This window comes from Micropterus salmoides, unplaced genomic scaffold (assembly GCF_014851395.1).
Source record: "Micropterus salmoides isolate LMB-PRFRI ecotype aquatic unplaced genomic scaffold, ASM1485139v1 Ms_hic_scaffold_14, whole genome shotgun sequence".
Taxonomy (NCBI): Eukaryota; Metazoa; Chordata; class Actinopteri; order Centrarchiformes; family Centrarchidae; genus Micropterus; species Micropterus salmoides.
Genome location: NW_024040485.1, coordinates 2,495,385 through 2,511,326, shown reverse-complemented (window position 1 = coordinate 2,511,326; position 15,942 = coordinate 2,495,385). Strand labels below are relative to the sequence as shown.

The 15,942-nt window shown below is 39.3% G+C and overlaps 1 protein-coding gene across 2 annotated transcripts in view; it reads right to left on the bottom strand.

Annotated features, from left to right (window-relative positions):
- Positions 1 to 15,942, bottom strand: part of efr3a (EFR3 homolog A (S. cerevisiae)) — a 171,573-nt gene that overhangs the window by 48,522 nt on the left and 107,109 nt on the right. For both annotated transcript variants that reach the window (XM_038717238.1, XM_038717237.1), the window contains one exon: positions 6,678 to 6,818. In XM_038717238.1, coding sequence (XP_038573166.1) covers positions 6,678 to 6,818 — 141 coding nt within the window. The remainder of the gene's footprint in view (positions 1 to 6,677; positions 6,819 to 15,942) is intronic.

Below are 15,942 nucleotides of genomic sequence, written 5' to 3'. Positions count from 1 at the left end.
ACAGCTCAGTTCTTGAAGAGGCCCTACAGATGTCAAGCAGCCACAGTAATATTATGTAATTAATTGTTAATGGCAGCATTAAGAGGCTTGCTCCCTGATCAAATTTGCAAGCAGCAGTTGGTTACTGTTGCTGCAGTCCAACTTATTTACATCTTGTCACTTTGACTCAAGACTATAAAAAGGTGTTTTAGGTATATATTATTTTATATGACTGATTCTGATATACAGTTACTGGGAAGCTTTTCATTTCAACGGTTCATTGTCATAAAGAAATGTTACATAAAACTCAGAAAGTGAGGTGTTGATTTTCATTGTTTCCTCACAATCTGTTTGAAATCCCATCAATCAAAGCGTCATTGGTTTCTGGGAAGGCTCTCACGAGAATTAATTAGCAACAGCAATCACAGACAACACACTACAAGTCTAAATTACCATCAATTAAAACAGAAACACCATGAAATAATTCAATTTGAAGGATGAAGGGCTGCTGTGTCAGTCTAACAACTAGGCTAAACAAATTAAACTGGAATGAGCCAGTTTATATGCCAAGTTCAAGCTATGATTTTAATGTGGTGTTTGTACAGTTCTGGGAACTCTAAATCACAGTGAATAAGCTTTTCGTCCCTTACAGGACACTGAGGTAGCGTCACAGACAGCTGTCCTCTCCTTGGATGTGCACTTAGATGTATTTTTGCTTTGTCTTTATGTTTTTATAAGCAATAATACTTTCTAGTTCACCAAGTCATCCTGTTGTTGTGACGTTAGCTATAGCACCAGGAGAGCTGAGTATCTCCAGTATCTGGCGCTGCTGTGCTGCTCTGGGACCGGCTCCTCCTCTCATGTTAGCTTTGCAGCAGCAAGTAACGCCAGTTTGCAAACCTACAGCCTAGCTAAAATTAGTAACATTACTTCTTGTTTTGTTGTTCACTCTATATCATGGTATTTGTAATGGTGTTGGATTTCTCCAGAATCACATACCCACCATGATGCAGAGAAATTTACAAAAAATGTTCTATATTTGGATATGTATCGTTATTAGGGTATTAAATGATCTATATCGGTATATGAGATTTTAGTCATATTGCACAGCCCTATAAACAGGTTTCCTGTATACAAATACTACCGGATGCGCGCCTCTGCCATTTCAGAGATGAATCAGTTTTGTTTGTGTTTCATTTCGTATATTAATAGAACATGCACGATCGTGCTGCAGGTCAGCGACACCGGATGTAATGTTTAAGTCAGCTGCTAGCCAAAAAGCTAAAGGAATAACGAGGGAGAGAGGCGTTCTTTTCACAGCTGTTAGTACTGTCATTAGGCCTAACATAGCTGTGTCACACTCAGAGATGCAAAGAACATGGTCTTCCGTAAACATTGTGAGACCAGGAAAAAGCTTTCAACTGCAAACAATATTGTATTGAAGCATCTGCTAAGAAACGTGAAAAAAAACTCCAGCTGCTAACGTTACTGCCAGTGAAGCATCCACTCGGCAGGACAGAGTGGCGTTAAGCAACGTTTTGTGTTTTGTAAAAGCACCTAATACTTCTCTGATAAACACATGTGCAAAACAGTAATGTTAGTTCAAAAGTCGAGACGCTTGCTTGATTTTTTTTTTTATCTCAGTGGCGTTAAAAAATGTTATATACTTCGTAAAAATTATGCTGTTATGAATACGCAATCAGTAAAAATGTCGGGAGGGACCTGCTTTGTTTTTTATTAATTGTAAATAGCCTATATCCAAAGCTTATATGATACAGCATCCTCTGGTCTGAGAGGCTGCAGTGACTCCTGAAGTGGATTCATTTCAAAAATGCGCTGCTGAACAGGTTTCCCGTCATTTTTAAGGATGGGCTGCAGCGTTTGAAAGTAACAGAACGAGTAACGTGACTATTTACTTTTAATACCCAGTACTAAATAAAGTAATATTAATACTTTTTAAATGAGTAATAAGTAAAAAGTAAGTAATTTCAATTTCTGAGTAATTTGCCCAACACTGCAGCTAGATATGCTGTATAAACTGATGTGCCGCGAAGACAGAGTGCTGCTTTCTACCCCCTAGTTGCGCGCGCATCTCAGTGATGACGTTGGACAGAAACCCGTCTATAGGACGCCATAAACTTTTACGAATAATTTTATACAAAATTTTATACAATCTTACTGCCTCACATGAATTGAACTTTGACCCTAAACACCACAACGTCCTCCACACATGGGATTTGTTATGTTCGTTTTGTGCATCTCCAAGTTATTTCAGAGTTTTTTAACTCTACTCCCTGATCCTATTGGGACTGGATTAAAAAAGCATGGGAGGAAATATCAGAGAGGATGATGAGGATATCAGGTAAGTAAATGTATATCACTAACATTCAGATAAAGTCCGTAGCACCAAGTTAACCGCATTGTGTCGCTCTTCATTCTGCGCATTAACTCAAGCAAACTGAAACCGCTTTCAAATTATAGTCAAAAAAGTAAATCAAAACATTTTGGAAAGTGCTGTGTCCACCCAAAACTTAAATGCTTAATGTCAACCGAGACTTATCAGGCATTTGTTTGTTTTTCCTCTGTCTCTTATTGCATTCATTTCTTTCTCTTCACTCTTTGTACTTTATATCACTCGGTTGTGACAGACATGGGGTAAATTGTCAGGCCATTATGGCTCAGACCTTCAGGCGCCTTACTATTGATTATTTGTAACATTTAAGTGAATTGCAGCTTATTCTACTGTTGCACTCAATAAAAGTCGTGTTTACTGATTATCAGCCAAGAGCCTGAAAAGTACAATGTAAATTACTTACAGTACCATTGAGTTTGATGGAAGAGTACAAATCTTTTTCATCAAATCAAATCTGTTATCAGCTAATTTACACGGACCTAAATAAACAGACCTCAGTATATATATATATTATTGTAGGTGATTTTTTTTTGGTCAAGTAATGAAAACATTTACATTTTGACCCGCTGATGCACTAGATGAAAAGGAATCACCAAGTGCATTACAATTATCCTGAGGACATGAACGTGTAAATCAAATTTCCTGAAAAGCCTCATGGTGGTTCTACAGGTGAGGTCAGGGAATCACCAACATATTTCTAATGTTGAGATATTTCAGTGACAGACTGGGAATAGGAAGCCCGGCTGCCAAAATAGCATAGTGTCCAAATCATCGTTAGAAACCGCTGTTGTAACCAGTAGTGTCTAAGTAGGTAAGATAATAAAAGTCGAATAAATCAGCTAAATCATTGCCTTTCATTTCTGTTGGCATGAACACTTCTTCTTTGGTCTCTGTACCAACTGAGTTTCTTCGTCAACTCAGTTAACACTGATTAAAGGTGATGAAGTGGACCTATTCATTCAAAGTTGTTCTATAGTTATTTTCCACTTTTGTTTTTTTTTCTGACTGGAGAGCTGATAATAGCACGGGCAGCTTATTATAGAGTAAATACATTTTTTATAACTTCATCATCAGGGCCTCGAGTCATAATACTGCTAATTAAACAGTGCTACTTTAAGAAAAACAGTCATTGTGTGTGTCTGTGTGTGTGTTCAGGACTATGTGAGTACACACCAAGATTAAACTATCTAATGCAGCTTTATTATAAAGGTAGAATAATATACTGTGTGTAGCTATAGTCAAAGTCCACCAAGTACAAACAGTTGCAAACATGCTAATGTGTTAGCTTATTATCATACTAAACAATTTGTTTTTTGCAAAGTTTTGAGTGCATAGCATGCAATGTTTAGTCTAGACATATTTCTGTAACTGGCATGACAAATGTTAACAGCTCCTAAAGCAACCCCTCTCTGTTCAGTCTGACTTGTAAACGTGCATACAATTACGTACGTAATATGTTTAGCAGGTAATATTCAGCATGTGCACATATGCTACATACACTTACATGCTAAGTCTAGCATAACATTTAGCATGTTGGGTTCTTAAAAGCAGCACAGGTAAACATAAATGCACAAACTTAACATGTAAAGTAACTTAGAAGATTTAACATGTTAGCATGAATAAAGTTAGAATGGTGACATTTTAACATTTAGCATTTTAGTGGTGCAGGCTAAACTTTTAGCATGCTATGATAGCATTAATCTCAAAGCACATCTGTAGGGTTATCTTCTGGTTAAAGCAATAGAATGGTTTAGTTTTTGATGTAGGAAGGTTAAAATCAAGGGCAGCTGTACGTGGTTGAAGATACTTGAAGATGTTTGGACTGAAGGACAAGAGACACTCTTTGGACAACAACAATATACCATATATTTTGGACCAGGAGGATGGATGGTTCAAAAGAGACATGAAAGAGGCCAGGAACTCTAATGAACCAAACAGTATCCATCACCTTGATAACAACCCCACAGATGTTAAATTCTCCATGAAATCAAAATCGATGTTAATTTGTTTTTATTGCATTTGCCTTGCACTATAAGTCACCAATTCATCAGCATCTGGGCAAACAATTATAAAAAAATGTTGTTCTGTAGGTATTCTTGATGGTATTTTAGAGTTTGACAGTTCCTGGAAAACGATTTTAAAATGTTGATGACTCATGATCCTCCTGCGCTCGGGCCGTATTACTTTAGCGTCCAATAAAAATCTTTCTAATTTTTGGAGCTCGGAGTACTGAGGGAGTTTTAGTGTTACACTTCTAATATTACTTAAGCCATGGAGGTTTTCAGGCCGGGGGGGTTTGTAAAGTTTATGGCCATTGGCGGGGGACCCAGCAGGGAGTGATGGTGGGTAGAGGCCCCGGAACGGGCGACCGGCCAATGAAAGTTCAGTGTTCAGAGTTCAGCAGCCTCCCAGTGAACAGGTCCTCAAATACCAAAAGGGAATACAGTACCGAGGTGATTTAACATTAGAGCGCTTCTGGATGGACAGATCTACTTTCTGTTGAAACCTTAAATGCTGCTAACTCTCTGTCTTCATCTGCAGCTACTTAGCTCGATTAAAATTAGCCAGGCTGCTAGCGGTCCTATTAGCTGACTCCTGTCCCGGGGTTCCAAGACCCAAACCTGGCAAGAAAACCACCTCGGTACTGTATTCCCTCTCGTCAAACTGGCCTCTGTCGGTCTTGGATGATGTGTTTGGTCCCGGCTGCCATGTTCACTCGGCGGGAGCTGGAACTAGTCCACACAGAGTCTGCATGGCGAGGTGGGGGCATAACGCACATTCAGTCACTGTTGGAAAGGGGATTTGTGACGCTAAATGAAAAGTCAGAGGACTGCCAATGTCATTAGGGTATGTGCTCTAAAGAACATGCATGTCTTAACAGAATTGACTAGCAATTCATCTAATACTCATTTAGAATTCTCACGCAAGACCATCATACTAACTAAAAGAATGACATCACCATCCCTGGAGCCACACTGCTAGCCCCTTAAACACCACTTATTTAAATATCTGCATGAGCCTTAAAAGGACCAAAGTGAAGCCTGCACTCAGAGCGGCCCAATAGAGCAGAAACAGACTGTGACAGAGAAATTCTCAGCGGGGCTCCGCTGTTCACTCGGTAATTGTCCAATTTATGTGAATCAGGCTGAGTGGTGGAGCAGTGCAGCCAATAGGAGCAGCAACGAGGATATTTAAATCCCAGGAGGGGAAGACAGTCGCAGGGTGGCGACGGTGTGCTGCGTTGCCACAGCCACCCGCGTGATAAGAGAGCTCATTTAATTTCCTCTGTGTTGGGAGACGGCATTTCTGTGTATTTGTGCGTTTGAAACAGAGTGACTAAAGCGTGTGTGCGTGCGGGCAAACTGTGTGAGAGAAAATGTATGTATGCGGAAGAAGAAAAAGGCAACTGTTTTTCTGTATGCATGTATTGTGTTGTCTGTATGGAGGTGTGTCCATGTGTGTGTGTTTTTAGGAGACTGTCCTAAATTTGCTGTCCTGTCACTTCTCCTGCTGTCTGTGTCATGACTCTAACATGTAATAAAGCCGGTTGTAAATCTCAGTACTACAGCGTTTCTGCGAAGTGAGAAGGTGGTCTTTGTGTACATTGCCTTCATTTAAAAAAAAAAAACTTGGCATTAAAGGATCCGTAGGTAACTTTTATAAAAATAACTTTAACATTAGTATGTGAGACAGATGTTTATTACGGATTTTGCAAGCAGATTTAGGACATTTTTGTCAGATGTCTAAAACATAGAAAAGGGCTAGCTTTAATTTAAAGAACAAGTTGTTTGTAGGTAATCGAGAGCCTCAGCTTCTCCCCTTCTGGTTGACCACCATGGGACATTATTTCGGAGAAGTTACCTAGCTTGTAACCACCAAGCAATGAACGTTAGCTAGCATTACAGCATTAACATGTTGGTGACGTATGTTGTGCGAGACAGGAGAGAGAGATTGAGCACAATGAGCGGTTATACACAAAACTACATGTTACTTTACTGTTTTGCGACAAAGTGTGGCTTTCTTGATGGACAAAATTATCTTTCAAATTGACAGACTGCATGTGTAATTCAGGGCACAATTCAAATGGTCTTCCACCACTGACTACCATATATACTTTTTTTTTTAGAAATAAGATCCCATGGGGCGGAAGCAGAAGGGAGGGACTTAGGCTCTCTATGGGCTAAAACATCCTGTAACTTGAACACTACATGGTAATTTCTGTTGCGCAAACATCTCTGAGCCACAGACACAACGTTGCAATCTTTGCTGACGTTGAGGTACTCACACCAATATGGGTCGGACAGCGTTGTTCATGTTGCCATAGGCTGCCCTGCCCAGCAGCTCCCTGAAACAGCTCTCTGCCAGCGCTGCTGGGTTTTCCTCACCTTCCTGACCCCCCCCTGAAGGTGTGGTGGGGTGCCCCGCCCTGTCAGAGAAGAGACAGACAGTTTAGAAAAAATGGGAGACTCATCCTTGCATGATTTCCTGAGCAGCAGGACAAAGAAAGCAGACACTGAGTGCTTTGAAAACACATATAAAAGCTTTAGGACATGAACACAATCTGCTGTGGTGGTGTATCCAAACATTCAGAGTTAGTCTCTTTAAAGCTGGGGTAGACAACGCTGGAGAAACAGCAAGAAACAGCTCGATTTTAAAAGTATCCAACCGAAAGAAATCGGTCAAAGCCACACCCACAAAACACATTTTCAAGTACAGAATTAAATGATTGACAATGATTGCTTTTTACAGTCCTGCGACAGCTACAGATGCTGGATTTTTTCATTTGAGTGTCTGATTTATTGATTGTTGTCTGGATGTAAAGATAATTTCAACAAATAACAAAAAATGCTTCTGAAATATATTGCCTACCCCAGCTTTAAGTCACGTTTAAAGGACCAAAAACAGCAGAATTATCCATCATTGCACTGAATCTTGAAGAAGCTCAATGAGCCTGCATCATTAAAACTACAAGTCAAGAATCAATTCTTCATATCACACACAAAGTATCTGTAAAGAGAGAGGGGGATGACAGAGTTAGAGTGTAATAACATTTACAGGGAGACAAAAAAAGAACGAAGAAACCTTCAGGATATGAGAGAGATGGATGGAGAGAGAGTGAGAGTGTGAAGAATGAAGGACTGAAGATGGAGGAGAGACTGAAAAAAAAATCAATCAGAGCAGCTGGAAAAAGGGCGAAATCAAATAAAAGAGTATAGACCAGCCTCAATAAGACGTGTGTGTGTGTGTGTGTGTGTGTGTGTGTGTGTGTGTGTGTGTGTGTGTGTGTGTGTGTGTGTGTGTGTGGGGTCAATAAGTCTACATCAGGAAATAGAAACACTGCAGAAAATGTGTGGGCGAGATATTCTATCTAGTATCAACTACTTTATATTGATGTGATGAAGCTTCAAATCTGCATATTAGAAAAGCTTGAACCAGCAATTTGTGTTTTTCCTCTTATGACTGACTAATTGCTTGATTATAAATCAAATTACATTTCTTCTTTAAATGAGGCTCTATAACTAAGTGTACAGAACTGCTATCACACTTGTTTTTCTTATATCCTGTACGTATAAAGGTCATATTATGATTTTTGGCCTTAATTGTGTTATATATCTTGTTTGTGCATGTGCAACTCCAAACACAGAATAGAAAAAAAATTCAAAAATAGTTTTCACTTAGTTCAAATATCTCACACTCTTTCAAATGAGGTTAAGGGCCAGGTTATGCTAAAAAAATACTATTTATTAAATGTCAAATCATTATTTCTTTCAAGTTTAAAGGCTGTTTTTTGCTCCTGAGTGAAAACCAGATGATTAACTGTGTGGTTAAACTTTTATTTATGGTCAGAACGTGATAAACACTTGATGCCAAACAGTGGATCGCTTCACAAATCTGCATTCAAAACAATTATGACAAAATCTTTTCTCAACAAATATGATGAGTAAATAGTTTTTCAGTCTGTTTTCCTCAACAAAATAAATATATTAACAGAAATGTTTCAATTAAATTCTTTTGTCACAATTGCACACTTGTCAAGGTAGATAGATAAAGAGTATAAAAGGAGTGTGGGTATGTACAATATTTACATTATTAATATTTACTTATGGTGAACCAAAAAGTACTAGTGAATAAATAGCAGCAGAGAATATTGCACATTAATTATTAAACAGGTAGTAATATTGCACAGAAAATAGATAATAAGGTCTAGTTTAATAACTGACTAAGTGTCAGACACTTAAAGAGAGGAGTTATAAAGTTTGATGGCCACAGGCAGGAATGACTTCCTGTGGCACTCTGTGGTGCATTTTGGGGGAATGAGTCTTGCACCGACAAGCAAAAGAATGAGTTAAAATCCTGCATACTGTATATTCTCATCTCAGCTCAGCTCAGCTTACCAATTACTGCATGGAGATGGAGATAAAGAAAGAGTGTAAGGGAGAAGAGAGAGGCAGACAGTCAATGGAAATTAAATCAGCACTGTAATGGACTGACGCAGGTACGAGGAGAGAACAACGTTTTTTACCTCAAGATATCTCAGTCACACTGATTCTGAATCAACTGACCTCACTGCACTGCAACATTTCATTTATGGATTCTTCTTGATCTATGTTGGAACAACAACTTTCATCAATTCACATAGTGGGAGTATCTCACAAGTGTTTTGTTTTTTGGGGGTCTTCACGAATGAGGGTCAGAATATCTCAGTGCTTTTGGCCAGTACAATTATTTGAATCAGGGTTCACAATTAACCATATTTATATTACTTATACACATGAAGGTATTTTCTTGAACTTATTTCATTTAAATTAATTAGAGGGAAAATCAATACACAATACACATTTTTAAGTTAGAGGGATATTATATACGCCCAAACGATGGCATGAGTAAACTGTATGCATTAAAGGGACCATTTATGTTTTTTCTTTTTAAATATCCAGTTTGATACTAAATACTTGAGAAAAACTTGTGTCAGCATCTAAAGGTGATAAACTCTGTATTGGTAATTGCAAAAGCTGAGCTCAGCAAGTCCTCAAACCTTAATGACAAAAAAGATCACTTTTTCCTTTCTTTAAAAAAACACCCCATATGACTTAACAAAAATGATTCATGTAAGTGTTTTGTCTATTGTCAAGAATTGGTTGAGTTTAAGACAACTACAACTACTTGGCAAGATTAGGGAATTACTATGGTTAAAAGATATCAACTTGACTGATGCTAGGGGACGAGATGCTAACAGTGGCCTCTAGTGTCGAATTCATTGTGTTTGCGTAACCATTCACCCCAACCTCATTCCGAAGAGGTTTTCCAGCACTTTAAAGGAGACCTATTATACTGTATTTCCAGCCCTATATTGTAGTTCTGTTACTCCTTTTTGGCAGCTTTGCATGATTCAACGTTCAAAAAAATACTTTTCTATCTTGTACTGACTCTTCATGTTGGCCTTCATTTCGGCCTCTATCTGAAACAAGCTGTAGATGCTCCTGTCTCTTTCAGGCCCCCCTTCAAAGTCCACTTTCTTCTGATTGGCCAAGACCTGAAGCATGTTACCAGGCTGTTGTTGTCGCTGGGCGGTACAGGCAGACGTTGCTGTGTCTCACAGGAATTTCTTTTAAAGGAGACCTATTACGCGTTTACACATTTTATGACTTACAATGTTATAATGTTGGATGTTCATGTTTAACATGGCCAAAGCTTCAAAAAATAAGGTTAAAGTATTTAAAAGAAATCCCTGTTCCACTGAGCAAAAAGAAAATCCGGTTTTCCTACACAGCCCTGGGTCTGTAAATTGAGCACAAACAAAGCAGGTGGCGGTGGCACGCTCGGAGCAGTGGTAGAGATAACGTAAACAAACAGCAGTAAGTTCGAACATGACAGACTCATTACGGGACTCTATAGCTGTGAAGATGACTGAGATACAGCCACAGAGGGAAAGGTCTGAGGAATTGTGAAACAAGTTATATGACCAGGCGAGGGGGAAGACCTCTGTTAACATCTGTGAAGTGTTCCAATGATGGATAAATCTACGAGATTTGAAAGGAATGAAAACCGATGCTGAGTTGCTCTGTTTCTACTGGACAGGTGAGTAATGTCAGCTTCAGTATTACTGTCTTATCTGTCTGTGTCATGTTTGTGATGATCCCAGCTGATTAGCTTTGTTAGCTTTGCCTCAGTAGTCAGAGTGTGTGTGGTAGAGGAGCAGGTGTGTGTGAACGGGTGTCCCAGTGAATAGAGAGAAACGGGTCAGCAATAAGGCTTGTTCAGCAGTAAATGTACAGTAGAAGTTACAGTGGCTGTTGAATAATGACTTCAGCTTCTCAGGACTAAAGAGGAGCTCCTGTGTGTTGCTGCCAACTGTTGAATAAAGAGTGAAGGAGGTTAGCCCCAAAGTTAGCTTTGACTTCGGCTCTGGAGATAAACAGTCACTCCTGTGCTTCCCAACTCTTATCAGTCACTGTATCTTTGTACAAACTATTTCAAATAACTCGCTAGTTTTTTACTCTGTTTTGTTTTGGATGCTGTGTTTGTGAGCTTACACGTCATTCGTTTGATGATGTTTGTTCACTAATTGTAACTATTGAAGTTCCTCTCGATAATCCTACAGATAAATAAACTACACTCCGAATCTTAGATTTAGGCTTAGAAAAGTATTTTGTTTCAATACATATTAAAATATTGTCAGGCTTGTTGTCACACCTTCTACAGTGCTGCAAAAACATGCCCTCTTATTGAGGCTAACATGCTCCTGGACAGCAGACGCTGCTATATTTCAGCAGAGTAGGACTGGTTACCATGGCAATGCGCGTTCTATGCAGAATCGCATAGTATCCCTTTAAAGATAGAGGTTGAAATGAAGGCCTACATGAAGAGTCAGAATAAGCTATACAGGTGTCACAGAACTAGACTAAACTGGAAAAGCAGTATAATAGGTCACCTCATTATCTGAAGCTTTGGCCATGTTTAACATGAACATCCAACACTAACATTGTAGATAAGTCATAAAATATGGAAAAGCATAATAAGGTCTCCTTAACAAATTAAAACTACTTCTACCTTTGCTTTTGAGAAAGGTCAGTCATTACTCACAAGCAGACAAGAGGTCAAAATGTAAACATGGGTCTACTTTTTAAGCATTTGAACAAATGATGCTTTCTTCTGGAAAGACGGTCCCTATTAGCTTTTGATTTGTATTCCACAGCCACCTTGTTTATCTTGCAGCCATACACACACAAAAAGCTTCTTGTGTACAACTTAGCATTTTTGGCAACTCTGCAGGAAATGACAAAGTCTTGGCAGGAGACCAAGCAGGTGTTATATTGATAAAATAATGCAATAGTAAATCACTTCCGCAGCAATAAGCCCAGTCACAGATGGACTGTAGGCAGTCGGGTCTCAGGAGGAAAACAATGTAATTACTGTCTGCCCACACAGGCGGTTCTGGGGAAATTAAATGCTTATTGTTTGTTAGAAGCAGGGACATGAAATATAAAAAATGAAAATCTCACCTATAATAGAAGGTGGGTTGGTGTTGTTTAAAGTGGCCAGAACAAACTTAGTAAAAGGTGGAGATTGTTTCTGATGATTGGTAGTTTTGAAAAATATTAAGTGATTGTTTTAGGAAAACATGGTCCAACCAGGCAGACATATAATTTAAATTATAGACAGGATCCTGCAGGCATCATATAGCATGTTTTAATGAATGAAGTGTTGGAAATGAACAGAATATCCAGACATTTCTAATTTAATTTAATGGTGCAGCTGTCAAAACAATACTGCCATGGCTTTGAATATTTGGGCATGGTGGAGATGAAAAATAAATATAAAAGATAAATAATAAAATAATAATAACAACCACCATTACTGTTATTGTAAGTACAGTGAGGAAAATAAGTATTTGAACACCCTGCTATTTTGCAAGTTCTCCCACTTAGAAATCATGGAGGGGTCTGAAATTGTCATCGTAGGTGCATGTCCACTGTGAGAGACATAATCTAAAAAAAAAAAAAATATTTCCAGAAATCACAATGTATGATTTTTTTTACAATTTATTTGTATGATACAGCTGCAAATAAGTATTTGAACACCTGAGAAAATCAATGTTAATATTTGGTACAGTAGCCTTTGTTTGCAATTACAGAGGTCAAATGTTTCCTGTAGTTTTTCAGCAGGTTTGCACACACTGCAGGAGGGATTTTGGCCCACTCCTCCACACAGATCTTCTCTAGATCAGTCAGGTTTCTGGGCTGTCGCTGAGAAACACGGAGTTTGAACTCCCTCCAAAGATTCTCTATTGGGTTTAGGTCTGGAGACTGGCTAGGCCACGCCAGAACCTTGATATGCTTCTTACAGAGCCACTCCTTGGTTATCCTGGCTGTGTGCTTCGGGTCATTGTCATGTTGGAAGACCCGGCCTCGACCCATCTTCAATGCTCTAACTGAGGGAAGGAGGTTGTTCCCCAAAATCTGGCAATACATGGCCCCGGTCATCCTCTCCTTAATACAGTGCAGTCGCCCTGTCCCATGTGCAGAAAAACACCCCCAAAGCATGATGCTACCACCCCCATGCTTCACAGTAGGGATGGTGTTCTTGGGATGGTACTCATCATTCTTCTTCCTCCAAACACGGTTAGTGGAATTCTGAACAAAAAGTTCTATTTTGGTCTCATCTGACCACATGACTTTCTCCCATGACTCCTCTGGATCATCCAAATGGTCATTGGCAAACTGATCACGGGCCTCGACATGTGCTGGTTTAAGCAGGGGAACCTTTCAAACCATGACGTCTTGGTGTATTACCAACAGTAACCTTGGAAACGGTGGTCCTGGCTCTTTTCAGGTCATTGACCGGCTCCTCCCGTGTAGTTCTGGGCTGATTTCTCACCTTTCTTAGGATCATTGAGACCCCACGAGGTGAGATCTTGCATGGAGCCCCAGTCCGAGGGAGATTGACAGTCATGTTTAGCTTCTTCCATTTTCTAATGATTGCTCCAACAGTGGACCTTTTTTCACCAAGCTGCTTGGCAATTTCCCCGTAGCCCTTTCCAGCCTTGTGGAGGTGTACAATTTTGTCTCTAGTGTCTTTGGACAGCTCTTTGGTCTTGGCCATGTTAGTAGTTGGATTCTTACTGATTGTATGGGGTGGACAGGTGTCTTTATGCAGCTAACAACCTCAAACAGGTGCATCTAATTTAGGATAATAAATGGAGTGGAGGTGGACATTTTGAAGGCAGACTAACAGGTCTTTGAGAGTCAGAATTCTAGCTGATAGACAGGTGTTCATATAATTATTTGCAGCTGTATCATACAAATAAATAGTTAAAAAATCATACATTGTGATTTCTGGATTTTTTTTTAGATTATGTCTCTCACAGTGGACATGCACCTACGATGACAATTTCAGACCCCTCCATGATTTCTAAGTGGGAGAACTTGCAAAAGAGACTAAACACAAGGCAGAATTTTAAAAAAAGTATTTTGTGCTTTGATTGAGAAAAAGAAAAAGAAAAGTAGAGGCTCAGAATCATTTACTGCAGATTTACAGTTTTTAGGGGAATTTCAAGGACAAGGAGGTTATTCCACAGTTCAGAGGCTGTGATACAGTAAGAAATATCCAAGAACCATTTGCTTTGTTGCAGAATCTAATGTTAACTGTTTGTACATGTGGGCATTAAGACTCACAAATGGATGCTGGAGCCAAAACAAGAAGTGCATTAGCAGATGCACTAATTTAAATTGGAGTGGATCTGTGGGTTTCATCAATTGCTCACGGCATAGGAAATTTAAAAACATGGCCAAAATGTCTAATGTGTAGACAGGTGAGAATACATAAACTTTAGATATACTGCGCAAGATATACATTTGCCTTACCAATCTATGTGATGAACAGGGAAATGTAATCGGATCTCTGTGGGTTATTTGTCAGTTTGAATTTTTGTGGCAGTAATATTGGGGCAAAAATGTAAATTAGGGGCTGCCCTCATGAATTAGTACTTAAGATGCTGAGCATGAATCTCAAAATCCCTGATTCAACTCAGTCTGAGTTCTTTTGTTGTATCTTTCTCTCTCCCTCATTTCTGTCCGCTATCACTAGTTAAAAATTACTAAAAGAATGTTGGATTATTTTATTTTAATCAGGCAGTCATCCCAGGTTAAAAGAATAGAGATATGATCCTCATCTGAATCAAGGGTCTAAGGACTGAGGCATGTTGTGATTTGTGATATTGGGCTATATTAATAAAATTGACTCGACTATGTGACGTCAGTGATTAAGGGAACTGAGAAAATAAAACAGCTGGAGGTCAAAGTCATTTTCAAGGTGGCTGGCTTAAAAAGCACCGTGTGTGTGTGCCTTTGGACAACATTTAATTTAGAAACAGGAGAGTTTTTCCTTCATTCTCCAAGCCTCCACTCCTGCTTTCTGCAAGCTGCCCACGTCCGCCTTCCCAGAGAAGCAATTAACAGAATCAAACACCCTTGACCGCGGCTTCCCACCGAGTCCACCAAGGCTCGATTAGAAAGCCCCACAACATGCCGACATGGGAAAAACTGGCCACGGCCGTGTTTGGGAACAATATTAGCCAAAGCAGATTGTATTTGTGTGTGTTGGGGAAGTAAAAAAAAGCTAAAACACTACAAACAAGATTCTTCCTTCGGAGTCGACGTCTAACATGTTTTTGTGGCAAGCGCTGAGTCGCACTATTAAACTGTGCTGCTGATGGACATTTTGTCTGCTGCACTGCAGTGATGCAGAACTGCTTGAGGAGGGAGGTCAGCCTCTGAAAGGGCAGAAAACTGTGGCAACATCATCAGAACAAATGTTTACCATTTACAGGCTGTTTCTGTTTAAAGAAACAGCCTGTAAATGGCTGCACGGCCAAACTGAACAGCATGTTGGGGGAAAGAGTTTTGATAAATCACCTGCACCAACTCTGCAGCTTTACAGAACCTCTTGCCCTGGTTTAGATACAAGTTTTGGCTTTACAACACATTTACTTTCTGGTCAGGCACTTCAGCCACTGTACACTACCCATCCAACACCAAACAGAAGTAGGGAATGCAAATATCCCAAACTGATTGTTGGACATGTTAACAATCAATCGATTAATCATTAAAATATTATGCAACACAAACCTTATGGTTTCCCATAACTAGTGTTTTTTAACTGGCGTGGCCCACAATCCATGGAAGTTTGAGTTGAGCAGTAAATTAAAGAAGAAAAGAAAGGCCCATTTTAAATGGCCAGATAGTTTAAAATATTAAATATTGCAAATACTTTAGCACAACCTCCAGGCTTCATTAAAGGATATAACGTACATGAGACTGAACATATTGGGTAGATTTGGCACTTGAAGGACTTTAGTTTTGACATGTTAGCCATTAGGTGAGGCTCAGGGCTGTGTGCCTGTCACATGGTTTTTATGTTTTCCTGCCCCCTAGTGGCCAAAATGCATTTACTGCTGCTTTAAGCAGTTATAACCCTCAAATTTCTTACTACTTTCTGCTCTAAAATAAATCATTTCTTTCCTTTTCTCTGATGGAGGGCAGCAATATTAA